Here is a 24,699-nt window from a genome sequence, read left to right as displayed (position 1 = left end):
TACTCCAATATACTTTCTAGAGAATCAACTAGACAGTCAGACTCAATCTAGATAAAAGTATATCAAAGAGTTTAATATCTCTAACTCTTAATTCAATCTGCAATCAACAAATAGAAATCTGCGAGCCTGATTGAATATAAGAGGAGCAACTTGAACGGTACCAAAGACCAATGTTCAAGTGTCAATCAATTTAAATCAACAACCCAAGGTCGGATATTCTAATTGATCGAACTTAACGCACAACCTGTGATATTTCAATTATATTACAAAATATAATGTGGAAAGAAAATAACACAGACACCAGAATTTTGTTAACGAGGAAAACCGCAAATGCAGAAAAACCCCGGGACCTAATCCAGTTTGAACATCACACTGTATTAAGCCGCTACAGACTCTAGCCTACTACCAATTAACTTCGGACTGGACTGTAGTTGAACCCTAATCAATATCACGCTGATTCAAGGTACAGTTGCGTTCCTTACGTCTCTGATCCCAGCAGGATACTACGCACTTGATTCCCTTAGTTGATCTCACTCACAACCAAGAGTTGCTACGACCCAAAGTCGAAGACTTGATAAACAAATCTGTCTCACACAGAAAAGTCTATAGATTGAATAAATCTGTCTCGAACAGAAATACCCTAGAGTTTTTGTTCCGTCTTTTGATAAATCAAGGTGAACAGGAACCAATTGATAAACCGAACTTATATCCCCGAAGAACAGCCTAGTATTATCAATCACCTTACAATAATCTTAATCGACTAGTTGTAGATGGGGAAAAACGATTTGCTGCTTTCTTTGGAAAGCGAGGAGACGATGGTTCAGGCGAGATTCCTCAACCGAGCAAACTGCTCAACCTCACACAGATGCACTGCACGGGAGTGCTTTGAGTTCGAGAGATCAATCTGTAGGACTCCTTCCTAAACCAAGTCAATGGTTGTTCCAGAGTCAATTCGATCACAAAGAGGGAGATGGGTTGATCTGTAGGAGGGAAGCTGAGAATTGTCGGATCAATGGTGATCAAGGATTGTGGATGTGTTGAAGGTTTCTGCAAATATGTGTAAATAAGTTTGATCGACAGGACTAGTGTGTAGATGATTTTTGTCCTCAGTCATCGATTCAGAACTTATTTATATTATCAGAATAGTAAACACCTTGATCCCAGTAAGTTTGACGGTTTCTTGAGTGAAAGAGTGGGAGATCATGGTAAAATCAGTTCCATGTCGTGTGGAGACTTGGTCGATCGTCCACTCACTACTTTTCTAACTCGCTCAACCGTTTGCACGACTTACTCATATTTCTCATCGTGGATGTGTAGGCCGCCAGACCAAAACCCTAATTGTTATCCCCCATGTGACGTGATTGATGTCTCAGGAATGTGGAGTCTGCAAAGCAGACGTGTATTTGATTAGTCAGTCGTTGACTTGGTTAGACAATAAGTCTAAATTTTGTTGAATTGAGCATGATTGACGAATGCTTAGTGATTCATGGATTGAACATGTTATAGTTCTTGAATGATGTTAATATTGCTCGTCTGAGCAAATATTGTAAATACGACGAATCGTTGAATATTGAGTAATTTTCGGCGGAATATTGATAGTTAGATCAATATTCGAGCAACTGAACGAGTATTGCTCAATTCGATAAATTACTGAATATTGATAGTTGGATCAATATTCGAACAACTGAGCAAGTATTGCTCAATTCGACAAATTACTGAATATTGACAGTAGGATCAATATTCGAGCAACTGAGCAAGTATTGCTCAATTCAACAAATTACTGAATATTGACAGTAGGATGAATATTCGAACAACTGAGCAAGTATTGCTCAATTCGACAAATTACTGAATATTGACAGTAGGATCAATATTCGAGCAACTGAGCAAGTATTGCTCAATTCGACAAATTATTGAATATTGACAGTAGGATTAATATTCGAGCACAAGTATTGCTCAATTCAAAAAATTATTGAATATTGACAGTAGGATCAATGTTCGAGCAACTAAGCAAGTATTGCTCAATTCGACGAATTATTTATTGGTAACGTGACCCAATAAAATATTAATTAAAATATTGGTAGACTACCAAATATTATATGATTAACCCAGATGTTGATTGCTGGATCAACATAAATTTATTAGTGTTTGAACTTGCTCAGAATGATGATTTGTGGAGCGTTTGTTCGAAACCCTATTTTTTTTATCAATTATTCGTGAATTGATGAATTGTTGAAAATAGGTCATGAGTGAGGGAGGGACCGACCACATGGGATGATGGACATCCATGTGGTTCCCAAGTGCTCGAGTGAGCATGCACCAGAGTCCTTAGTTGACCGGTTGGTGAAGGGATGATTAAATGCTAGTTTAATCATTTATTAGAATAGTGCTCGTATGGGCATTAGGTGATAAAACCTAATTATGGAGAAGTGAGGGACCGGCCAAGGGAGCATAGAACCGGCCCTTGGTGGTGTGGGACCAGCTGATGGTCGATTGAGCAAATTCCAAGTTGGTTGGAAATAGTTTGGACCCAATATGAGCAATTGAGCAAATTAGGTCAAAATTATAAGAATGTGTTGCACCGGCTCCTTGCAAGCCTTAGGGCCGGCCTTGGTCGGTCAAGGAAGCATGCCCGTGTCACCGTGATGTCCGTGTCTCAGTCCTGAGAGTTTCAATATTTTCTGATGTGCGTTCGAGCAATATCTTGGATTTTCAGAAGAGTTTGATCTTTGACTGAAATTCTTGATTTTGCTCGAATGAGCAAGTAGAACTTTGCTCGTTTGATCAATATTTTGAGAATATAAAAATAATAATATTTTAATATATTTTCGTGAATAGCCTAGTCGGTCGTGCGACCATTTGACTTTTTGGCGTTTTCATGGTTTGAGTAATATTTGAGAAAATATGAAGAAACCATGATTTTTTGCACAAACGAAGGAGTTTCATGATATGAGCGAAATAATAATTATGAAAACAAGGATTGCAAGGTGTGGGACCGGCCACGGCTAGGGCATGGCCGGCCGGCTAGTAGTCCGGTCCCGCGACACCTTTCCTTATTTTATTATTTTTCATGAAACCGTGAAAATATGGAGAAACTGTGAGTTTTGCTCAAACAAGGAAAGTTGCTCGAATAAAGGAGTTTTCATGAGTTCATGAAAATAATAAAATAAGAAAAATAAAGGGAAGAGGCGTAGGGGACCGGCCGGCCAGTGGGCCCGGTCCCTAGACGCCTCTTTTATTATTATTTTATTATTGTTTTCTCTCTCCTGTTTTGTGTAGGATTCCTCGTTTGTCCATATTTTCGAATGCTCATTCGTGCATTTGGGTGCTCGGTCGTGCATCATTGTTGAGTACACTTGCACCATTTTATTGGGGCTTACTCGGTGATAGTCCAGACGCCCGATTGTTGAGTAATTATTACTAATTCATTAAATCCAGCGGAGAATGATTCATGAAACAAAGTAATAATTATGAATTGTGCATCTATTACTAATCCATGAATCGGAATTTAGGGAATGGAGTAATGAGATAAGATGGTTATCTATTACTAATCCATGGAATCAGCCGGGGATAGCCATGGAACAGGGTAATGAGATAAAATAAATTATTTTCCAGGAATTCAATCGGTGAATTTCACGGTAGAATTAATCTATTGTAGAATCGAGATATGAGATAGTTGAAGCATCATACTCGTTCTGAAAGGTGCATAGTCAGGGAACAACGTGGAGCGTTGTTGACGTCCTGAAGGCGTTTAGCCCCTCAACAAACAATTATGTAGGAGAGCCTCCTGAATATATACACAGTCTCTCTACATAATCAAGGATCAACGAGTGTCGCCGACGTCCTGAAGGCATTAAGCCCTCTCAACAAACAATTATGTAGGAGGACCGCCCAATCGTTCTTTTATGTAGAGGGGAGTCTCTCTATGTAGTCAGGGAACAACGAGTATCGCCGACGTCCTGAAGGCGTTAAGCCCTCTCAACAAACAACTATGTAGGAGGACCGCCCAATCGTTATTCTACATAGAGGGCACGATGAAATGTGCAGCATCAAATTCTCAGCAAGTGGGAGGCCTTTCGAGAAACATATTCATCATGGCTCTGAGAGGTACTCAATCAGAGATCGTGAAACGGTTCATGGATCGCAAAACACGAATCGTCACATGCGTTCCTAAAGCCAGGTCAGAAACATGCAGTATCATGATTTTACGATTTTAGCCCTTGCCAAAAATCCACCATCAGCATTAAGTCCCCTGCTTAGTGAGGGACAATCATGTTCCGCAGTAAGCATTTACATGTTGATTTTCCAGTTAAACGAGATAAGCAGTCGGACTTAGTCGTACACGCATTTTCAGAATCCCCAATTTGCTCCAATGATATCATGTACGAGCAAACCATAGGTAAGGACCTTGACGTGTGATAGAGCACCGTCCCGTGGTTACGGAGAAACGATGCACTGCTGATTTGGACGGTCAGACGTTCAGTTTTGGTCGGTTTAGCGTTTGCGGGCCCAGGACCAAAAGAAGAAATCTTTGTTTTAGGAATAGGCGTTCGTTCGTTAGTTTAAGAAACAAACAACGATCCCTAACATAAGAGAGATTTTTTTTATTTGTTTTTAAAAAACAATCTGTGAGATTCACAAAATGGAATAAACTCTCGTTTCAAAGGTCGATGCTCGTACGAGAGAGAAAAGGTTTTTTTTTTAATAGACGTGCGTCTGTTAGTAGTCCATGAACTTTCATGGAAAATTTTAATTTTGATATGTGAGCCTTCATAAATTTTTGAAAATATACTCACTTCAAAGACGGATGCTCACGCAAGGGAGCCAAATATATATATATGTTTTTCTACGTGAGTTTCACGTTAAAATATATTTTTATCAATCTTTTGATTTTGAACAATTGTTGAAAGTAGACAATTATACATGGTGAAATAATGTCTGCATGTGGGTTTTCACAATTATAGAATGGACATCTATCCAATTTTTGGAAAACCAGTGAATGTTCCCACAGTAAAAGTTACATGGGTTGTTCGCGGTTTTATGAAAATCAAGTCATGATTTTGAATAATGAATTTTGCTCGTCTTTGCAGGTTTGAAGGAACGAGCAAGTTTTTCGAAATTCTGACATTATAATCACTACAGCTAGTGAAATTGTAAATAGGTAAGAGTTTGATTGTTACCATTTTTGTGGATGCTGCTATGAACATCTTTATTCCATGATTCATTGTTTTGTTGAATCCTGCGCTTTGTATGAATGATGTGCTGAAGTAGAAATGTTATGCATCTGTCACGGCTACTTTGTAAGAATGACTGACTCCCATGATGACAGTTCCAAAGATGATGTTTCCAGAGATGACATCTCTATGGATGCAACTTCAAGAAATGGTACTTCTGGGACCTCTAAGTGATGGTGAGACTTCATACTGAGTTGTACTCCTGGTTATTTCATTAACTTTATCACAGGATGATCGTCTAGTGAGATCCCGGATCAATGTAGACTTCACGGAAATGGAAGAAAGTCTTCGGGGCAAAGAACTCAGAAGTAAGGACTACAGGATGTTAGCAAATGACGTGCAGTCCCCAGCTGTTTCTTTGGTGAGTTGTTAGAGCTCCTTGTGTCATGACTTTTCCCTTCCCGTGCAATTAGGATCACAAGACCAAGGTTTGTTATTTCTTTTTATAATTTTGCTCCATCAAGCCTTGACGGTCTTCAATTCTCTGCTGGTGAACAAACGGTTTCTGAATCGAGCATCGAAGAAGAAGTTGATGTAAGTACCTCTTCGTATAATCGTTCATATAACTCCTTGAATGAAATATCATTAATTGTTGTTGATGTATCCAGAAAGAGATTTCCATGGAACGAGGGGGTACTGATGATGCCCATTCATCTTCGGAGGATGGTGAAGAAGAAAACCCTGGATTTCGAAACTGGATGAAAGCAATGATGTTTCCAACGGTAATGTTGGCAATTCCGGTCTTTTGAGCATTTTAGGGACCACTCCAGTAAGTACCCATCGTATATTTTCTTCGTAGAAGTATGAAATTGCTGATTTTTGAATGAATGAACGAGGATCCATATGAATGAATGAAATTTTTGCCGAAATACGTCACCAGAAAATTCAGAACTCGCCCTTTTAATGAAAACGTTGTAGAATCTTCGTCCGATGTTGGATCTTCGCGATCTACCTATGTTTTTTCATGTCCAGGAAAATTCCAAGCTTTAACAAAGAATATTTTTAAGTTTTGAGCATGTTTAGGGCCCGAAATAGGCGAAACAGTAAACTTCCAGGAGACTTCCAGAAAATTTTCAGCTGGCATGTAGTCCAATGTTTTGGCCACATCTCTTAGACGTTTATCAAATTGTTATGAAATTTTGATATGCTGCAGAGAACATCCATACAAAGAGAATGGTATATGACTCAACCTTAGATTCCTCACCAATTGCTCCCAGCTTGTCGCTTCGTACTGGGCAGTGTAAAATCACTTCAGACAGACTTGCTATAAAACGCTTTTTTTGTGACTTTTACTATTTGCTTGCGTCTTGGATGCATAATGAAGTATTTTGATGAAGAAGGATTAGCATAGGTGAGCTCGATGCAAGTCACGAGTCTTGGACTGTGAAACTGATCGTCATGATCAGTGGATCGTCAATCCCCAGTATTTTGTTAAATCTCTCCTTTCGTTTTCCCTTCTTCTGGCAAGACCTACATAGAGGACCCAGGTAAAAAAACTTGACGTAAATACATAGGTGGTCGAAGTTGGAGGTACCTGGATAAAGGACTTAGTGGGAGGTCCTGGTGGCCATCGATCGACCGTGGATGTTATGAACCCCGTCTAAGAATTGTTGCTCGCATGTTGTGTGCTCTGGAAGCTGTAGGAACCTCATACGACGTCGGAATTTGATGATTAACCCCAATTTTCGAAACTAAGACACTGGGGAATCATATGCAGAAATGACCTTCCAGTTTGGAGATGTGTAGGGCAACCAATGACGCGTGCGCATTCATAACTTGTAATCCCGTGCAAAATTTCAGATCCCGTAAACATGAGTGTGGAGGCCATATCTTTCTGCCTGCATGTATGATTGATGTGCCCTTTTGGTATGTTGTAGAAGAGATATAGACGAATATCTTTAGTTGAGGAAGCATTGTCCCATTCCTCACCCATTGGTACGTTTTTATAAACCCATGGACTGAAGTGTGTTGTATCTCATTTGTAGAAGTGAAGAGATCATCTTGTAAAAGACTTTGGCTTGTGCCCACCAGTCGTGCAAGCTTTGGGAAGACTTTTATGTGAACATTTTATCATGTCTACACATCTTGATATGAATCATTAGGGATTGAAGAAGTACGATCCATCGAGCAATACTTCAGAGAATGGTTAGTTGATGAAGCCCTGTTATGAGGATATTGCTCCTGAGACTATTGTTGATGTTGAGATCACGATTGAATTTTCCCCAGAAGTATGCTAAACAGCGAGACTGATAATCAGAATGACCAGCTCAACAGCTGGTCATGTTATACAAAAGAAATTTTTTTAAGACCCGCTCAACAGCTGGTCTTGTCTTCACAAAATTGATCCCTTTTTTCTTTATAAATATACTTTTTTTTTGAAGAAAATTCATAACGAAATTAAATGCCTACCAAAAATCTATATATACTTAAGCACTCCCCCATACTTGAACTTTACATTGTCCTCAATGTAATTGAGTCATCCAACGTAGAGTTAAGGTGGGAAATTCAAAGGAAAATGAAAATAGAAGATAGAGTGAAGGGAACAAAACTGATGGGTTGACTCCCACAAATCGAACGATATTTGTTCACTGCTTGCGCGCAGCAAGTAGTCTCAAACAAAGTGAAGATTGATGCATAACAGCAACCTTCCAGCATATCTGTAAAGCCTGAAAAGTTGGGGATCAACCCAACACATGAAGTCCACTAAAAATAAGATCATACAACAATAAGGATTAAAGCCCACATTAATAAACAAATTGATATCAACCCTGCAATTAAAAGGACTATAATTCCAACCTGCCCATCTGGTCATGTGAAACAACTCAGATATAAGCATAACATGCAAATGATGTTTAGACATGTCAATACTTGTCTTATACCCTAAATTTTCCCCCAGGAATGTTGAAATAACTCAGCTTGACACATTACTTTCACTATAGATCAGTAGCGGCAATGTACTAAAATTTTCAGCAAGCATGAGATAATCGGAGTTGGCATCAAGATCTAGACAAATAAACTTATGTTCCATTTTGTCATTGTGAATTACCTGACCAGTATCCATATACTCAATCCTCATACAAGCATTCTGAGAACTACTAGATGGATCAATGAAGGAATGATTCAATGAGGCAGTTTCGTATAAGACACGATCGTCAGAATCGGCAAAATAAGATAAGCAATTATCCGCTAATTCAGTTTCAATAAACTCCAAACGATCTGCAAAGTTTTCATAAATGTTTTTGAGATTCTCATTGTAACAGCAAGTATAATCATTCACACTATCAATCATGCATACATGTTCACAGGTTTCAAAAATCGAAGATGAACTTGAAAGGTGAAACACGTTTATCTCCATTTTCATATTCCGAAAGTAAGTTCCATGATCCCATTCCGACAATTGATAACTGCATTTGAGGTAGCCAAGAAAGGTCTACCTAAGATGACAGGAATGTGCCCACTAGGATTAGAAACAGCTTGAGTATCCAAAACAATAAAATCAATGGGATAAATAAAACCTTCAACCTGTATAAGAACATCCTCTACCACTCCCCTAGGAATTTTAGTGGACCTATCAGCCAATTGGAGGGTAACATTAGTGGGTTTCAAATTACCAAGTTCTAACTGCACATACACAGAATATGGCAAGAGATTCACACTGGCCCCTAAATCTAACAATGCATGTTCAATTCTATGTTCTCCTATAGTGCAAGCAATCGTAGGACAACCTGGATCTTTAAATTTGGGAGGAGTTTTCTGTATAATAATCGAGCTTACCTGTTCAGTAAGGAAAGCTTTCTTATCTACATTCAATTTTCGCTTCACAGTGCACATATCTCTTAGAAACTTGGAATAATAAGGAATTTGTTTAATGGCATCTAAGAAAGGAATGTTAACTTTAACCTGTTTAAACACTTCTAAGATGTCACTGGAGCTAACTCCTTTCTTACGGGGTAGTAATGCTTGAGGAAAAGGAGCGCGAGGAACATAAGAAATTTCAGATTTACCTTTCTCGGTTTCATTCGTTTCCTTTGGTGTTGAAGGAGTTACCTGTTTAATGGCAGGCGGGTTCCTAACTTGCTCGTTCTCCTCAGGATCACTAACATGGTTATCAACGATCCGTCCACTTCTTAGAGTAGAGTAGGCCTGTACATGATGAGTCGGCTTAGCACCAGATGTGCTTACCTCAAAAGGACCCTTGGAGTTGGGCTGGATTTGACGCGAGATCTGATCCTTCTCCCGCTCATTTAGTTGGCTAGCAAGCTGGTCTAGTTGATGCTCTAAGTTCTCCATAGATCTTTGAGTAGCCTGCACAAACAAGCTCATGGTTTCTTCCAAACTAGGAATACTTTGGTTAGAAAAATCGCTAGGAATAGAAGATGGATGTGTAATAAAATCAACAGGCTTAATTTTAGCCTTTGTTTCTAATGACTCAAGTCTTCGTGTCAAACCAGCGAACTTGGCCTCGAAGTCATTGTCAACTCTGTGAACCCCATTGCTACTAGTTACTGATCTTATGGTTTATGTAGCCTCCCACTCTTGGTTTTTTTCAGCTACTTCATGCAAAAATTTATAACCTTCTTCAGCACTTTTATCGGGAAAATTACCACCACAAAGTGATTCTACCATAGTCAATGTTTTGTAATATAATCCCTCATAAAGGATCAACGTGAGCCTAGGAGTGTCAAACCCATGGTGTGGACATTGTAACAAGAGATCATGGAACCTCTCTAAATAATCATAAAGAGATTCTCCTTCTTATTGCGAAAAACTATATAGTTTTTGACGAATGGCAGTAGTTTTATGTCTAGGAAAGAATTTATGCAAGAATATACTAGTCATGTCATTCCAGGTACTAATTGATGAAGGAGCTAACGCATTTAGCCAAGATTTAGACTTATCTTTTAAGGAAAAAGGGAAAAACCTAAGTTTAAGATACTCATCATCTAAGTCCTTGAATTTCACTGTTCCACAGAATTCTTCAAAATCTCTAATGTGGTAGTAAGGATTTTCATTCTCCTCTCCATAAAATTTAGGAAGTGCTAGAATGGTGCTTGCTCTAATCTCATAGGTTGTTGTGGTGGTAGGCAAAACAATACAAGAAAGTTGAGAGACTCTAGTTGGATACATAAAGTCTCTCAAACTTTTAATTGGAGGGTTCTTACCCTCACCATTCGTTCCTGTCATGTATAAAGAGTTAACTCTAACAAGACGATTTAAACAATTCTCTACCCAGCCACTAGGTAGCTCTTGCGAAAGCTAACAAAATGCAGAATTCAGTTCAAACTTACCTTGCAAAAGCTCAGCGAAATACTTACTTTTCTGCCTATTTTCGAGAGATTCCAGTTGTGCTCTTCAAGCTACGGTACCTAAAGATAATCAAACAAGCTACGTAAAAAAAAAAAAAAAAAAAAAACTAAATGAAAAATAAAAACAAATTATGTACAAAAATAATATAAAAATAAGTTATATAGAAAAAGATATCAATTAGAGAGTATTATGCAACCACTCCTCGGCACCGGCGCCAAAAACTTGATGGATCGGTAGACCGACTTTGTTTTACCGCAAGTGCACGGTGTCAAAAATAGTACACAATAGCAAGCACGGTTCGTTCCCTCAAGGAGTGCGAAAACTAATACTAATTAATATCAAGACCGAACTAACCAAAATCCAATATTTCAGAGATGTTGTATTAAGAAAATAAGATATCAAGTAAAATAAAGAAAATTTATACTGATATGTAATCAAGGATGTAGAAATATTAGGGTTACGCAATCCGTTGTAGGATAAAGTTTCACTTATGTCTCTCACAAAGGTCTCATTTAACTCATGAACAATAGCAAACCTAGCTATCGAAACACGGAAGATATTTCAATTAAGAAAAGTAGATAAGGATTATCAAGAGGATACGTTTGTTCTCAACCTAGAAGGTAGAAATCCTGAGCACTAATCATACAAGGCATAAGTAGTCATAGGATTATCATAAATCATTTATCACCAAGGTTCTATATGGATGTCGTTCAAGAATTCAACTATGAAATATACATGACATAAAACATGAAAAACTCATTAAACAAACAACTCAATCTTGAGAAACACAAACATTACGTTAAGCTTTTATTTTTAAAACCATTGTTTGAGAACACAAGTAAATTCAACCTACAAGTTCATCTTTCACCCTAATGAGGAGTTTATCTAGACATGGTTTTCTTAAAAGCCATCAAAAATAATATAGATAATAACAAGTAAAGCATATGAATTGCAGAAAGCAAAATAGCAAAACCTAGTTTCTTCCCTGATCACGGCGTCCCTTTTCTTCTCCTCATTCATGCCTTAAATAGCACTCTAGTTCTTCTCTTGTATTGGTGACAGCGACCACCAAAGCCCAGTCCAATCACAGCCTCCACTTTCTTAATTCAGGCCCTTTCAAAGTCAGGCCATAGCATCCAACTCCGGCCACAGTCTTCACCTCCTTGTTCACAGCCATGACCATGGCAGCAGCACTTTCCTTTCTTGTTCACCGCCAAGACCTATACCACCAACAACCAGCTCAGTCCATGCCCATGTCAACAGTTCCGTCAATCAATCCTATATCTGGTACTAACCCATCACTTCCACCACTGAATGCACATCTCAACATAAATGTCATCCATACACAACACCTTAATCTTGCCTTCTCAATCAAACTCCAACCACACAAACTGAACCCCATCTGTAATAGTTGTACCAGTGCAAATATTAGTAGCACCATCTCAGCAACCACCCCATTGACGCTGCATTTATTCAGACCGAGAACACTCGATTAACTCCAACTTGAGACTGCATACAGACCCTCAAATTCGTTGATGTTGTTGACCCCTTTCTGCAGTGAATTTTAGTCTTGAAACTTCATCTTCATTTACATTTCAGAATACCCAAAAAATCACCATTAGCCAATACCAAATTATGTCAAAATCCATCTTCATTCTTTGATTGAAGCTTACACGTTTACGTCCTTGTACGAATTGAAACAAAACTGCAAGTAATCAACCACCGAGAAACCCCCAGCTTCCATTCCATTAACATCAAACCTATTCAGCCAACTTCATCGCCTGCTGGAACGTTGCTGCTGTTAATCTCTTCTTGTTCGGACCAAAATTCACAGTAAGGACCCTTCAATACTTTAAACCACAAATCCACTAAACAAGTACTCATCATCATTTAACTTCGAACCCCCAAAACTCAGACCTAATTCGCTATCAAGACCACTAGCAAATCGAGAACCCCATACATCAACAGCAAATTGATTGAGAAGAGATGCCTTGAGCATCACCAGTTCACAATCGAACTCATTCTGCAGGCGCTAAGTCAAGTCAATTGAATCACCGCTCATGCCTTTGCACTCCGAAAATCCCCAAATTTCTGTAGCTACAATTCATGTATTCTTGCCTCGAATCCCCTTCTTTGAAATTGATTAGCTCCACCAAAATTAGGTCAACAACCCATTTCCATTTCCATTTCAGAACCTCACAGATCTGTCTTGCTGCTGCTTTGCTTCTCGGGTGAGAAATGAATGTTTCATTTTTTGACAAAGACGAGAAGATGATGATAAGAAAATGTGGTGCATAAGCAGCCACGCCTTCTATTCTTCTTAGACCCACTCGTGCGGCTCACATGCCTGGTATAGTGACATTTCTCCCTTCCACTGAAGTGGGAATTGACTTAGTCCCAAATGTGTTGGGCTTTGGACGCTCTAGTCCCACCCTCTGAGGCCTAGTATTGGCTAGTCCCTTTCTTGACGATTCAGTCCAAATCGAACTTTTTTGATGAAAAATATAACCCTTGTATAGAACCTAGAGTACTAATTTGTTGGTAGTTAATTTCTTCACTCTTCTATCGCAATGAAACCTACCACGAAGAGCCAGAAATCTTCCATGTCTCTTTTATCTGGAATGGAAGCTAAGAGAAATCTTCTATATCTTCATATATTCATCGATTTTTTTTATCTTAAATCGTTATTCTCATTCAGTTTACATAAATCTAGATTCTCGGTGTTAATGAAGTTCGCTGAAATGAAAATCCCAGGAGCAAGTTTAGTTGTCACTAACTGATGGAGATAAACGAAGAAGATATGATTGAATCTCTTAATAACGTAAGTTCCACATGCGATTTCAATTCCTCCACGTTCTGATCTACTTTTTCTATGTTCAGGAACTGTTTTTATTGAATTTGTTAGCATTTTGTTAATTTCAATTGTTAATATATATGAATTTAACCTCATCTCTCCATTTAGATTTATAAATTTTCTATTCGAATCAGCTAAGTCTCATTTTTCGTAATTGACATCGATATTATTTCAAATCCCTAATTTAGGACCCTCATGTTTCACTTGTCTGTAAGCTATTATGTTGTCGCCAATGGTATCAGCTAATAATATCGACACATTGAAAGAATTCTGGCTTATTGCACCAAAAGGTTCCAAGCTCATAATTCCTGTTGTTGAGCCCACAAAATTTATTTATTTTTCTACAAGACCTGTCAATGAACATTATGTTTCGGCATCTGCAGTAAGGCTTCAGAAAGTTTATAAGTGTTACCGGACATGGAGAAATCGTGCAGATTGTGCAGTTGTAGTGCAGGAGCTTTGGTAAGCATCACTATTTCCTAATCTATTTTTTTCAAATGCGCGTTATGGATTTTTTATGCTGACTAAATTTGGTTTTCGTTTCCTCTAAAATGTTATAGGTGGGATATTGGACTTTTCCAAGTGGTATCATTTTTCAACATTGAGAAACCAGAAATAATTGTTTCATGATGGAAACGGGTATGGACAAAGGTGCTCCTCACTCGACTAAACATACGTAGTTGTAAGGAGTTTTGTTTGTTGTTGCTTAGTTTGCGTACTGATATGTTGTGACGGGATCTGTTGTTCAAAAAATTAGTGTACTCTTGTTATACAGGTCATATTTCACCATTGTAGTTTTGGAAATTCGACGCTGAGTGATTTTTTTTTCCTAGTTCCTACTTTGTCTTCCTCATAAAGTCCACGATGTTATGGGAATACTCCAGAAGTTTTCTTCATTTCTAAAATTGTTGTGGCTTGTCGATTTGTCTAATATGCATAGAAGTCCTAATTAGTGCGTGCTAAAGCCAACTTCTGGCTGCTATGCTTAGTAGTAAAAATCATTATAGATAAATATGACTAGATATGCCATGTTTAGCCACATTAAAGTTATCCATCGTCTCGAACAAGTCTTCGTTTTATGTTGTGCTTATTTTGGGAGCTCAAGATTAGCTACTATAAAAGAAGGATATGTTATATTAGTTAGATATCATGATTCACCATTTGTCTCTGAAATCCTGTGCTCAATAACTATATTTGTGAATCAAATGAAATTAAGTAGTTCCCATGCATGTTATATTATGTAAGCTTTCCTAAAATTATAAGTTTGTAGCTTACAGTTTTTTTTTTAATTTAGATGTACCACTGTGCACATACGGTTGCTTCAATAATGATACTAAGGAAAGTGACACGAAGTTTACATATTCACACAATATCTTGGATTAGAGTTTATTGAGATTAGTTAAACTTTTAGTTTATTTGTAAAAGATGGATGCTCATGTTTGATAATATGAGGAACTGTTTCATTTTAGTGATAAAATACTGTAATTTATTTTTCCATGTAAGAATCTAGGTTAATTGAGTGTCATGATGTGTTTTTTTTCATGTTGAAATTGTTTAAAGGGTACTGCAGGTCGACGAAGTAGCTTGTTGGTTGATTAAGAAGGTACTCATTTTTGTTAAGGTCATAGGATGATGCGGTTGATCTTGTTGTACGATGGACGTGGATTGTAGCGCAAGATCTGCTTGCTAGCATCTCTCCTACAACACCACTCCTTGAAGCTTCTACTAGTCAAAATAACGTTGCATTGGAGTGTGGGATTCTCAATTGATAAGAAAGTTTGTTAATGGCATAGATGGAGACAGTGGCTTCACCGCTGGTATTAAAATCTCTCACTATATTGTGTCTTCCTTACGTACTTTCTATATATGGATATGAAGTGGACAAAAGAGGAGCTGTTTTTCCTTATGGCTATAATTCTTTTGTTTGGAATTGCGCCTAAGTACGAAAGAAGATAGGCAAACTTCATTTGTTTCAGATCATTTTTACCTTTATGTATACAACAATTCAAAGATCTGATTTTTGTTTTGCATGATTGCAAAAGTTGATTTTGATTCTGATTGGCTTGATTTTTGTTAATTATGAGGTTTGTTTTGACGGTTTTCGCAGTTTGTGGAGGATAACATGTCCCAGTATGACGATATGGACTACATGGGGGGTGATTATGAAATGGATGATGTAGAAGATGACATGGATGAAGAATTCCATGGTAGAGGTTTGGGTGATTCCGAGTCTAATGAGGATGATGGTGACCAATTGGTTTGTCTTTTGAACTCACTCTCTAGTTTTGTTGAATTTACCGCATTGGGTTTAATTACTTGATATATGATTTTGCTACGGGTTGATAAAGATTTTATTTGGATTCTATGCGGACTAATAAAATAACAGATACGAGATGATACGAGATGATTTTATTTGGATTCTCCGGTAATTCTTAATGTGTACATAATTGTACACATGTTGATTTAGAAAAATTTTGAAATTAGATAACACTTCTTATGACCAAGTCCCCATGTTGATCTTAATGTTATATCAAAATTTTTAGTCTAGAATTATGAATTAGAAAATGTAGTGTTGTTATTAAGCTCAACTGCTAGTGAAGAGTCACTTCCTGTTGGTTCTGACAGAAACTAGATGTGTACATATTTGTACACCTAAGATATAAGTGTAAATTGTACACGTGTGGCAGAAATTGCATGTGCATAATAGTCCACTCAAGGACTCTTAATCAAATTTTAGTGAACAATCTTTTTTCATTTCTTAGATGTCGAATCATTGATGCTATGAGTCACTGATTGTTATGACAGAAACTACATTTGTACATATTAGTACACTTACAATATAAGTGTACATTGTTGTACACATGTGATAGAAATTACATGTTTACATAATAGCGCACATGTAATACAAGTGTACATTGTTGTGCACTTTTTAATACAGGTGTACATTGTTGTGCACATGTGACAAAAATCACAAGATGGTGGACATATATCGCATAAGCTTATGCATGCGTTAGTTTCTAGTTAGTTTTAGGGTTTTATGGAGGTAAATATATGTGTGTACTTTAGATGTTTGTTAAACGTGAAATATTTTGAACAAGATAGATTCATTTGTGAGGTGTTTCGGACAAGACTAGTTATTGAAGTTTTGTTGTTCTCTTCTATTTGTTACAGGAAATTGATGCTATTGATGATGCGGATATTTCTCCAAGATATGTGAATAACACAGGTCTTTCTGCAAGAGTTGGAAGGCTTAGTTTGGACTGGGTCGATCCTGATCAATCATCTGAATGAGGCTTTCATCATGCAATGACTCTTGCTGGTGGTGAATTTTTAGAGGTTAGATTTTTCTTTGTTAGCTCTATATATGAATATTTCTGACTTTAGTTTCCACTTCTGCTGAAAATATGCTGTCAGCAAGCAAGCAAAGGGTTGTGAGGCAGAGAAGGAGAGTTTTACTTGATAAACTTACCTGAAATACAAGTGTACAATTGGTGTACCTATAATACAAGTGTACATATTGGTGCACCTGTAATAAGATGAATGCAGGTGGATTTCACTGACATTTCATCTTAGAAACAAGCCTTTTGTAGGAACTGAGATGGTGGATTTCACTGCCATTTTCATCCTAGAAACAAGCTTATTTTATGTTTCATTGACCAAACCCAAAATAAACATACCTATCATTTTTGGAAACTCTAAATAGCAAATATGCATATCTTTGTGAAACAGATGAGTGGATAGTTCTATAAGAGCCCGCAACTAGTATTATGAAGGTGCCTTTGTATTGTGAAATTGTTAAAATAAGTTTGGGTTTCTTTGAATTTGTTTGTTTTAGGGACTAGTTGATTACTTTATTTGTTCTGAAGAGGGAAGAAATGTTATAACTGGTTCAGTGGGCTAAGATGTAAGAACTCATTTGGAACAAATGCAAATGCACAGACTTTTCCCATGATTAGACCGAGTAACTCATGTGAAGATGGCAGGAGAGTTAGAGTTGCAGTTGTTTCTTGGGATGAGCATGCTAAATTATCAGGTGCATTTGAGACACTGGCAGCAGATATGCTTCCTACAACTGATGATTTCTATATGCACAAGGATGAGCCTGATTGGGATACACCAACGGGTGAAGTTGCTTTCTTAGGTGATGCAATTAAAGATATTCGTCAAGGAAAGGTTTGTTCTTTCTTAGCTCTGATCACTTACTCTTCTTACCCAAAAGTACTAGTGAAACCGTGAAAGTGATGATACCCACAACTTTTTTTCTTTTCTTTTTTGAGCAGAAAGTTGCACCCATAACTCGGAACTGGATGGTCATTGTTGTTGATGACGACGATAGAGAAAATGAAGGGGATCTAATAATGGCAGAAAAGTTGGCAAACTAGTCATTGTTGTGGTTGATTCCAGTTGTATGTGGTGTACAAACTGGTGCGCCTTGTCTTGTCTCTAGATTTCTGTGAATGTGTACTTTATACAACAGTGTAAACTTAGATTTTTTTTTTAAATGAGAATTACATAGTCATATGGGTATTTTTTTTGTAGTTCTCGGGAAGAGCTTTCGGAATATATAAAGTTTGCGAATTATGGACAAACAGTTCAAAAGATAAATTGTTTTTAATTATATTTATATTATTTAAAATTGTTGACATCATCATGAGTCACTTTGTACTAAACTATAAATATTTGGACTAAATTTTAAACTTAGAGGGTTATAAATGTATTTACAATATTTTAAATAACTTTTGGACTAAATTGTATCTAGTTAACTCATGATGGAATAATTCATACTTTTTGATGCGGTTTTGGACTAAACCGTTTTTTCCCTCCACTGAACTACAGCCGTGGCAGTCAAATGATGCAGCTAAGCAAGTGGTTCAAGCCATGAGCAGCATGGGCATACAAGGAAGATCACCATAGGCCTTCTCTCTTTTGGTGCCCTGGGCTTTGTTTTCGGAAACGTCATTCAGATCCTTGTTTAGCCAATTATTCTCCGGGTGAACAGATTTCAAGTGTAATTCCTGTAATTGACTTAAAACAATATTATTAGATAAATATCGAGACCTAGCTAGTATAAATGTGGGTATAAAAGTGTCTCACTTGCGTGCTTATCAGTCGTTAACCTGGTTTAGAAGAAGAAACCAAAGGTTAAAGGAGAAAATCGACTCTAACTTAGCACAACTAGTATCACACAGAAGGTGTGGGGATTAGGTTTCCCAGTTGCTAGAGTTCTCCCTTATATAGTCTTCCAAATCAGGGTTTGCAATCAATGTTAGCTTGGTAACAAAGCATTCAATATTCACCGTTAGATGAAAACCTGATTAGATTCAAGCTAATATCTTTCAACCGTTAGATCGAAAACTAGCTTGTTACACACAAATTAAATGCACGTTTCTAGGTTTGTGTAACCGTACCCAAACTTGTACATTTGTTTGTTCAACAATAGTCAACCAAATGGTTAGCCATATGATCACTTTCATATCAACCATATTCTTCTTCACCATAACTAGTTCAAGTGAATCAAATGAACTAGTTAGAGAGTTGTTCAATTGCAAGGAAATCTTATGTAACTACACAAAACACAATTGAAGCAAAAACGATTTGATTCACTCGAAATCGGTTCATGAACTATGTAGCCACGGTTTGCATTTTGCATTCCTTAGTTTATATAAGAATAAGTTCAGAAACATCGTTTTTAGATATAACCTACTCAAGTTCGCGGACTGGGTTCGCGGACTTAGGTTCCCGGACGGAGTTCACAAACTCCAGCAGAATTTCTCGGGCCGAGAACTTTTGCCAATTCGCGGACTGAGTTCGCGGACTTGGCTCACGCCACTATTCCGGTTCTCGTAATCAACAAAGTTCACAAACTTCGGTTCAAGGAATAAGGACTTATACATATATGTGTTTCCACGACAATGCTTATATCCTCCAATGGTTATATTATCTAAACTCTCATTTTAATCATTGAAACATTCTTAGAGGACGTTGATGTTTTATAGTTGTTATTCACAAACTATTGTTCGTCAAAGTAAGCAATCTTCAAAGTGATTGAAACTTGTCATGACTTTCATCACTAGGTAAAGATGAACTTGGTCTTCACATGTAGTACTTCACATGTTGTCTCTTACTTTACATGTAGTTCATCACGTGCAATAAGATCTTCACAGATCGATGAGTCTAAGTTAATTTCCTCGTTAAAACTTCGCCAGGGAAACCCAGGGGGAAAAACCCGAACTAAATGAAAAGAGTGTAATATTAATCAAACTTATAACATAGTTGGGCTCGAATATGTTTCCTCATCGAAACCTTGACAAGGAAAACCCAGTGGATAAAACCTTGGCGAAGGAAAAAGAGTACAACGTGACAGATGCAAGTAAAGGTGATCTGTTGCAGATGATCACTTTGTTCCGTTGAAGTTGACTAGTTGTTTCACAACTCCTAAGGGAGAAAATCCTTGTGGGAAAGACAATAGCCTTAGTTGGGAAATTACTTCCGGGTGTTTGTTGTTGTCTCATTAAAACCTTTCCGAGCAACAAAACCCTGTGGGAAAAAGTAACCTCGGTGAAAGAAAAGAGTTCGACACACCATTAGATGCTCCCCCTGATGTCAGACAATTTTTATTAGTCTAATGCAGTCAAAAGGAGTTCAAAACACTTTACTTTGGTGACTTGGATGTTTATAGAACCATGTTGTTGATTCTGAAAGTTATGTTGCTTAACGGACTATCGTGTTTCATTTCTTTGATTCAGATATTTTCAATAAATATTTATGTCTTCAACGTTCAATATACTTGATTCTTTTAGTATTGTCTCGCTAAAAACCTTGTCGAGTAATAAAACCCTTTGGGAAAAACTATTCTCGATCGAAGGGAAAAAGAGTACAACACAACTTCAATTTGGAAGTAAATTATGTCGACATCATATCCTTGGATCCTCCCCCTGATGTCGGCATCTCTCCCTGATTACTTTTAGAGTTGTTCCAAACTGTTCCTTTAGTCATGTACTTTTCGAAACTGAATATCAGTAATGACCTAGAAAATAGTCTACTGTATCTCCCCCTGATTACTTTCGTTGGAGAAGATATTATTGTTCCTTTATAATAAAAAACCTTTGGATTACACTTCAGTTAGCATTCCTTTTTATGTCTTTGCATGGATAAAACAAATTTATGCCAATGGTTACTTTTAAGCACATGATTGCATTCACTATACCATTCCAATGACGTTGCGTTGGCGCTGAGCTATATCTAGCTAACAAGTTCATTGAGGATGTAACATTTGGTCGAGTACATTATGCTAAGTACAATAATGCATCTACTATACTTAGATAAGGAAAGTTCATCTCCTGACCCAACTTCGTCATCTTCCTTTAGACGAATTGTTCATTTATGTACATTTGAAACTCGACTAATCATGGGAGTGCTAGCAGCATGCACGTCCTTGTTAAATTGCCTGACAATGGACATATACAAACTGGTGGAATAATATACCACAAGCTCGGTCTTCTAGTTTAGAACATAGATAAGATCGAGATTTCCCAGGATTTTCATCTCAAATTCAGATTTTAAATAGCTTGTAAGATCTATTATTCCATTAAGAGTACTTATCATGTCCATACCGTCGACATAGATAGCTATAATTATGAATCAGGAACTTATTTAATACGCATGGCACGAAACCTTACTTGTTTATCCCTTCCCAATCAAATAGTCACTTAGACGGGTATACCACATCCGCCTGATTGTTTAAATCAATAAGTGAGTGTTCCAGTGTAACTTCAAACACACTCGGTGGTTTAGAGTCATTCGACTTGGGAAGCAAAAGGCCATCATGCACTTTTGCAAATATCTTTGAATCTAAATCTCCAGAGATATAACCACATCTACTATGTTTCAAGTTCTTTTGAAACTACCAAGCAAACTAATTAACCGAACATTATGATGTTCAAAAGAGTTAGCGATCCAGGGGTTTGTGAGAAACCTCGCGCCACAAGGTGATTCTTTATACTTTAAGACCTCATTCTTCTCACTACACTTTATGACAAATAATAACCACATATGTCCCACAGGCTTTACACTAGGTTGGTTAGTACTATCACACCAAATACCCGCATATTTGTCAAAGAACTAAGTTCTGCCTGGATTGCGTAGGCCAAATATGTTATTTATTTGAAATTAATCAAAATAAAGCATGGTTCGATCTCATTGTGCTTTACTTCTTGAGCAACTATTTATGGATTATATCATCATTATGCATGCATGATCCTTCCATTGACTCATATGCATTCTCATAATCCGTCAAGATTTCATTATTCTCTAGAATCATTTAAAACTTCGGAGCGTTCTCCAGTTTGATTCATGGACATATTCAGAAAAAATCTTATGAGATGATTTCTGATGATATAAATAAGTTGTGCCTTACTCACTTACTTCCTTTCTAGGTGAGGATTGATTGAACCAAGTGGTCTCTCCAGCTTCCTTTATGGAGCCACGGCCTCAACCACACTTCCACTGAGTGTAGTTGCAACACCTTTATTAGAGCACTGCTCGGTCGAACTCGCAAGCGTTGCTATCTCAAGCTTGTTTGTCAAATTTAGTTGTCAAAACTATATGTCTTGATTTCTAGTCTACTTATAGCTAAATCCGGACTAGGATAGTTAAGTGTAGTTGAGCTCCAGACTCCACGGCGATCATCTTACGAAGACGAAGAACTACTCAAGGAACCAGTGGAACTTCATCCGACTAAAAGGTATGTGGATACTTGAACTTATCTATCACTCAAAAGTCTATCTACTATATCTCCTACTCTTGAGACAAAAGTCGTATAAGTATGATAGTTTTCATACATACACATTTGCTATTTCGAGCCGAGTTTATCTCGCATATCTATTTCTCGAAATATGTGTTGGTAAGCTTTCGCTTTAATTAACCATTTTTATCTTCACCCGTGACGAAAGTCATGATGACGTTTCAATCTCTTGAAAATTGCTTTGATGACGATAGTTGTGAATAATGACTATTATAACATTATAGAAGAATGTTTCAATGATTGGAATGTAAAGTTGAGATTATGTAACCATCTATGGATATAAGCATATATAATGTGTTCGCACATTGGTGTATAAATCCATATACCGGAAACCAAGTGTGTGCATATGTGTGCATACGAAATTGGTAAAGGAGACAGGTTGGGTACGCGTACCCGTACCCGTATGCGTATTGGCGGAACTTTTCCTCCCAGAAAATTATGCTAAGTTTGTAGTTTACAAACTAGTAAACCAGTCACCTTAGGTCCGCGTACCCGTACACATACTGGTGGAACTTTTCTATCCGAAAAATTATGCTGATTTTGGAAACCAAAACCAACTCAATCTGATTGTTAAGGTACTTATACCCGTACGCGTATCCAAACTGGTTATTTTCTCAAATCGGTAGCTCATGAACTTAAAAAATAAATTATAATGAATGCAATCTTTGCAAACCGTGGCTATATTGTTCATGAATTGATTCAAATGAATCAAACCGGTTTTGTTTCAATTGTGTCTATGATTAAAGACCTAAGCAAGTGAACAACTCTTCAACTAGTTCTTTTGAAGTCATTTGAACTAGTTATGAAGAAGATGAATACGGTTAATATGGAAGTGCTCATATGGCTAACCATTGGTTAACTATTTGTGAACCGACTAAGTGTACACGTTTAGGTACGGTTACTCAAACCTAAATGAAATACATTTCATTTGTGTATGACAAGCTAAGTTTCGATCTAACGGTTAAAAGATATTAGCATGTATCTAATCAGGTTTTCATCTAACGGTGAATATCGAATGCTTTGTTACTAAGCTAACAATGATTGCAAACCCTGATTTAAAAACTATATAAAGGAGAACTCTAGCAACTGGAAAAACTAATCCCCACACCTCCTGTGTGATACTAGTTGGTTTAGCTAGAGTCGATTATCCTTTGACCTTAGGTTTCTTCTCGAGACCCTGTAGATTAACGACTTAAAGACTTCATTGGGATTGTGAAGCCAGACGAAACTGCTTCTCTTGTAGTTGAGTGATCTGATCTTGGCATTTTCTGTCGTACGAGTTCAATTGAAAGATTGACCTGAGATTATATCTCTGATAGCGCAAGATAAAAAGAAATCACAAACATCTTCATCGCATCGTTTGTGATTCCACAATATCTTGTTTCGCTACCATACGATTAAGATTATTGTGAGGTGATTGATAATTCTAGGTTGTTCTTCGGGAATATAAGTCCGGGTTATCGATTAGTTCCTGTTCAGCTTGATTTTATCAAAAGACGGAACAAAACTCGTAGGTTTATCTGTGGGAGATAGATTTATCTATAACCGTAGACTTTTCTGTTTGATACAGATTTGTTTATTCAAGTCATCGACTTTGGGTCGTAGAAACTCTTAGTTGTGGGTGAGATCAGCTAAGGGAATCAAGTGCGTAGCATCCTGCTGGGATCAGAGACGCAAGGAGCGCAACTGTACCTTGAATCAGTGTGAGATTCATTGGGGTTCAACTACAGTTCAGACCGAAGTTAGTTTGTAGTAGGCTAGTGTCAATAGCGGCTTAATACAGTGTGGTGTTTAATCTGGACTAGGTCCTGGGGTTTTTATGCATTTGCAGTTTCCTCGTTAACAAAACTTCTGGTGTCTGTGTTATTTCTATTCCGCATTACATTTTGTTATATAATTGAAATATCACAGGTTGTGCGTTGTATAGATCGATTGTGAAATCCAACCTTTGGTTGTTGATTGGAAATTGATTGATCCTTGGATATTGGTCTTTGATACCATCCAAGTTTATATCTCTTGTATTTAATAAAGACTCGCAGATTTCTATTTGCTTGAGTATAGATTAAATCAAGAGATTGAGATATTAACTCCTTGATATACTTTTTATTAAGATTGAGTCTGACTGTCTAGTTGATTCTCTTAAAAGTATATTAGAGTTAGTCCATACAGATTGCTAATCGAAATATTGGGTGAGGTTGTTAGACCCCCGCATTTTCAATTGGTATCAGAGCAGGCAAACACGTTCAAGACCTCAAAAGTCTGTGTTTGTAGCGATCTGACTCTATGGACAGAAGTGATATCTCAATTAACGTACCACCAGTCTTCGATGGCTCAAATTACTTATGGTGGAAAATTACTATGTGAGCTTTTCTTCAATCGTGTGATTTTCAATCATGGGTATATGTAGTTAATGGCTATGATGCTCCCGTTGTGGCAATAGGTAACGCTACTGTTTCAAAGAATATTGGCGAATACGATGCTGCAGATATACTTGTTGCAAAGCA

General features: G+C 37.3%; 1 protein-coding gene, 1 long non-coding RNA gene and 1 other non-coding gene across 12 annotated transcripts; 2 read left to right on the top strand and 1 right to left on the bottom strand.

Moving 5' to 3' along the window:
• Positions 1-6,219: 6,219 nt before the first annotated feature.
• On the bottom strand, positions 6,220-12,844 carry LOC113295896. 5 transcript variants are annotated; one of them, XR_003332954.1, is made up of 4 exons: positions 11,512-12,844; positions 9,279-10,597; positions 6,766-8,665; positions 6,220-6,701 (listed from the first exon to the last, which is right to left on the bottom strand). XR_003332954.1 is itself a non-coding variant. In XM_026544232.1 (2 exons), exon 2 carries the CDS (start codon positions 9,552-9,554, stop codon positions 8,589-8,591), a length of 966 nt encoding a protein of 321 aa, XP_026400017.1. In that variant the 5' UTR covers positions 9,555-10,597; positions 11,512-12,844; the 3' UTR covers positions 6,292-8,588. The 5 variants fall into 5 exon arrangements, 1 of the variants encoding a protein (XP_026400017.1); XR_003332952.1 differs by having other exon boundaries at positions 6,292-6,701; positions 6,766-7,897; positions 8,278-10,597; XR_003332951.1 differs by having other exon boundaries at positions 6,292-6,701; positions 6,766-8,447; positions 8,527-10,597.
• LOC113341744 lies at positions 9,916-10,019 on the top strand. The gene has a single exon (XR_003356119.1). It is a non-coding gene; the product is annotated as a small nucleolar RNA R71 (small nucleolar RNA).
• A 237-nt stretch (positions 12,845-13,081) lies between the features above and the next one.
• Positions 13,082-18,126, top strand: LOC113295881. Of its 6 annotated transcripts, XR_003332946.1 has the most exons (9): positions 13,082-13,359; positions 13,776-13,854; positions 13,953-14,043; positions 14,953-15,209; positions 15,500-15,649; positions 16,564-16,728; positions 17,228-17,565; positions 17,673-17,817; positions 17,932-18,126. It is a non-coding gene; the product is annotated as an uncharacterized LOC113295881 (long non-coding RNA). The 6 variants fall into 6 exon arrangements; XR_003332949.1 differs by lacking the exon at positions 17,932-18,126 and having other exon boundaries at positions 13,953-14,031; positions 14,963-15,209; positions 17,673-17,919; XR_003332948.1 differs by lacking the exon at positions 17,932-18,126 and having other exon boundaries at positions 13,953-14,031; positions 17,673-17,919.
• Positions 18,127-24,699: the final 6,573 nt, after the last annotated feature.

Source organism: Papaver somniferum, chromosome 1 (genome assembly GCF_003573695.1).
Source record: "Papaver somniferum cultivar HN1 chromosome 1, ASM357369v1, whole genome shotgun sequence".
Lineage (NCBI taxonomy): Eukaryota > Viridiplantae > Streptophyta > Magnoliopsida > Ranunculales > Papaveraceae > Papaver > Papaver somniferum.
The sequence above is the reverse complement of the archived record's forward strand: the minus strand, read 5'-3'. Positions and strand labels throughout refer to the sequence as shown.

What these genes read in the sequence shown, in the direction of transcription:
- LOC113295896 (XM_026544232.1), bottom strand. Translation starts at nt 9,554, where the DNA reads ATGAGCTTGTTTGTGCAGGCTACTCAAAGATCTATGGAGAACTTAGAG.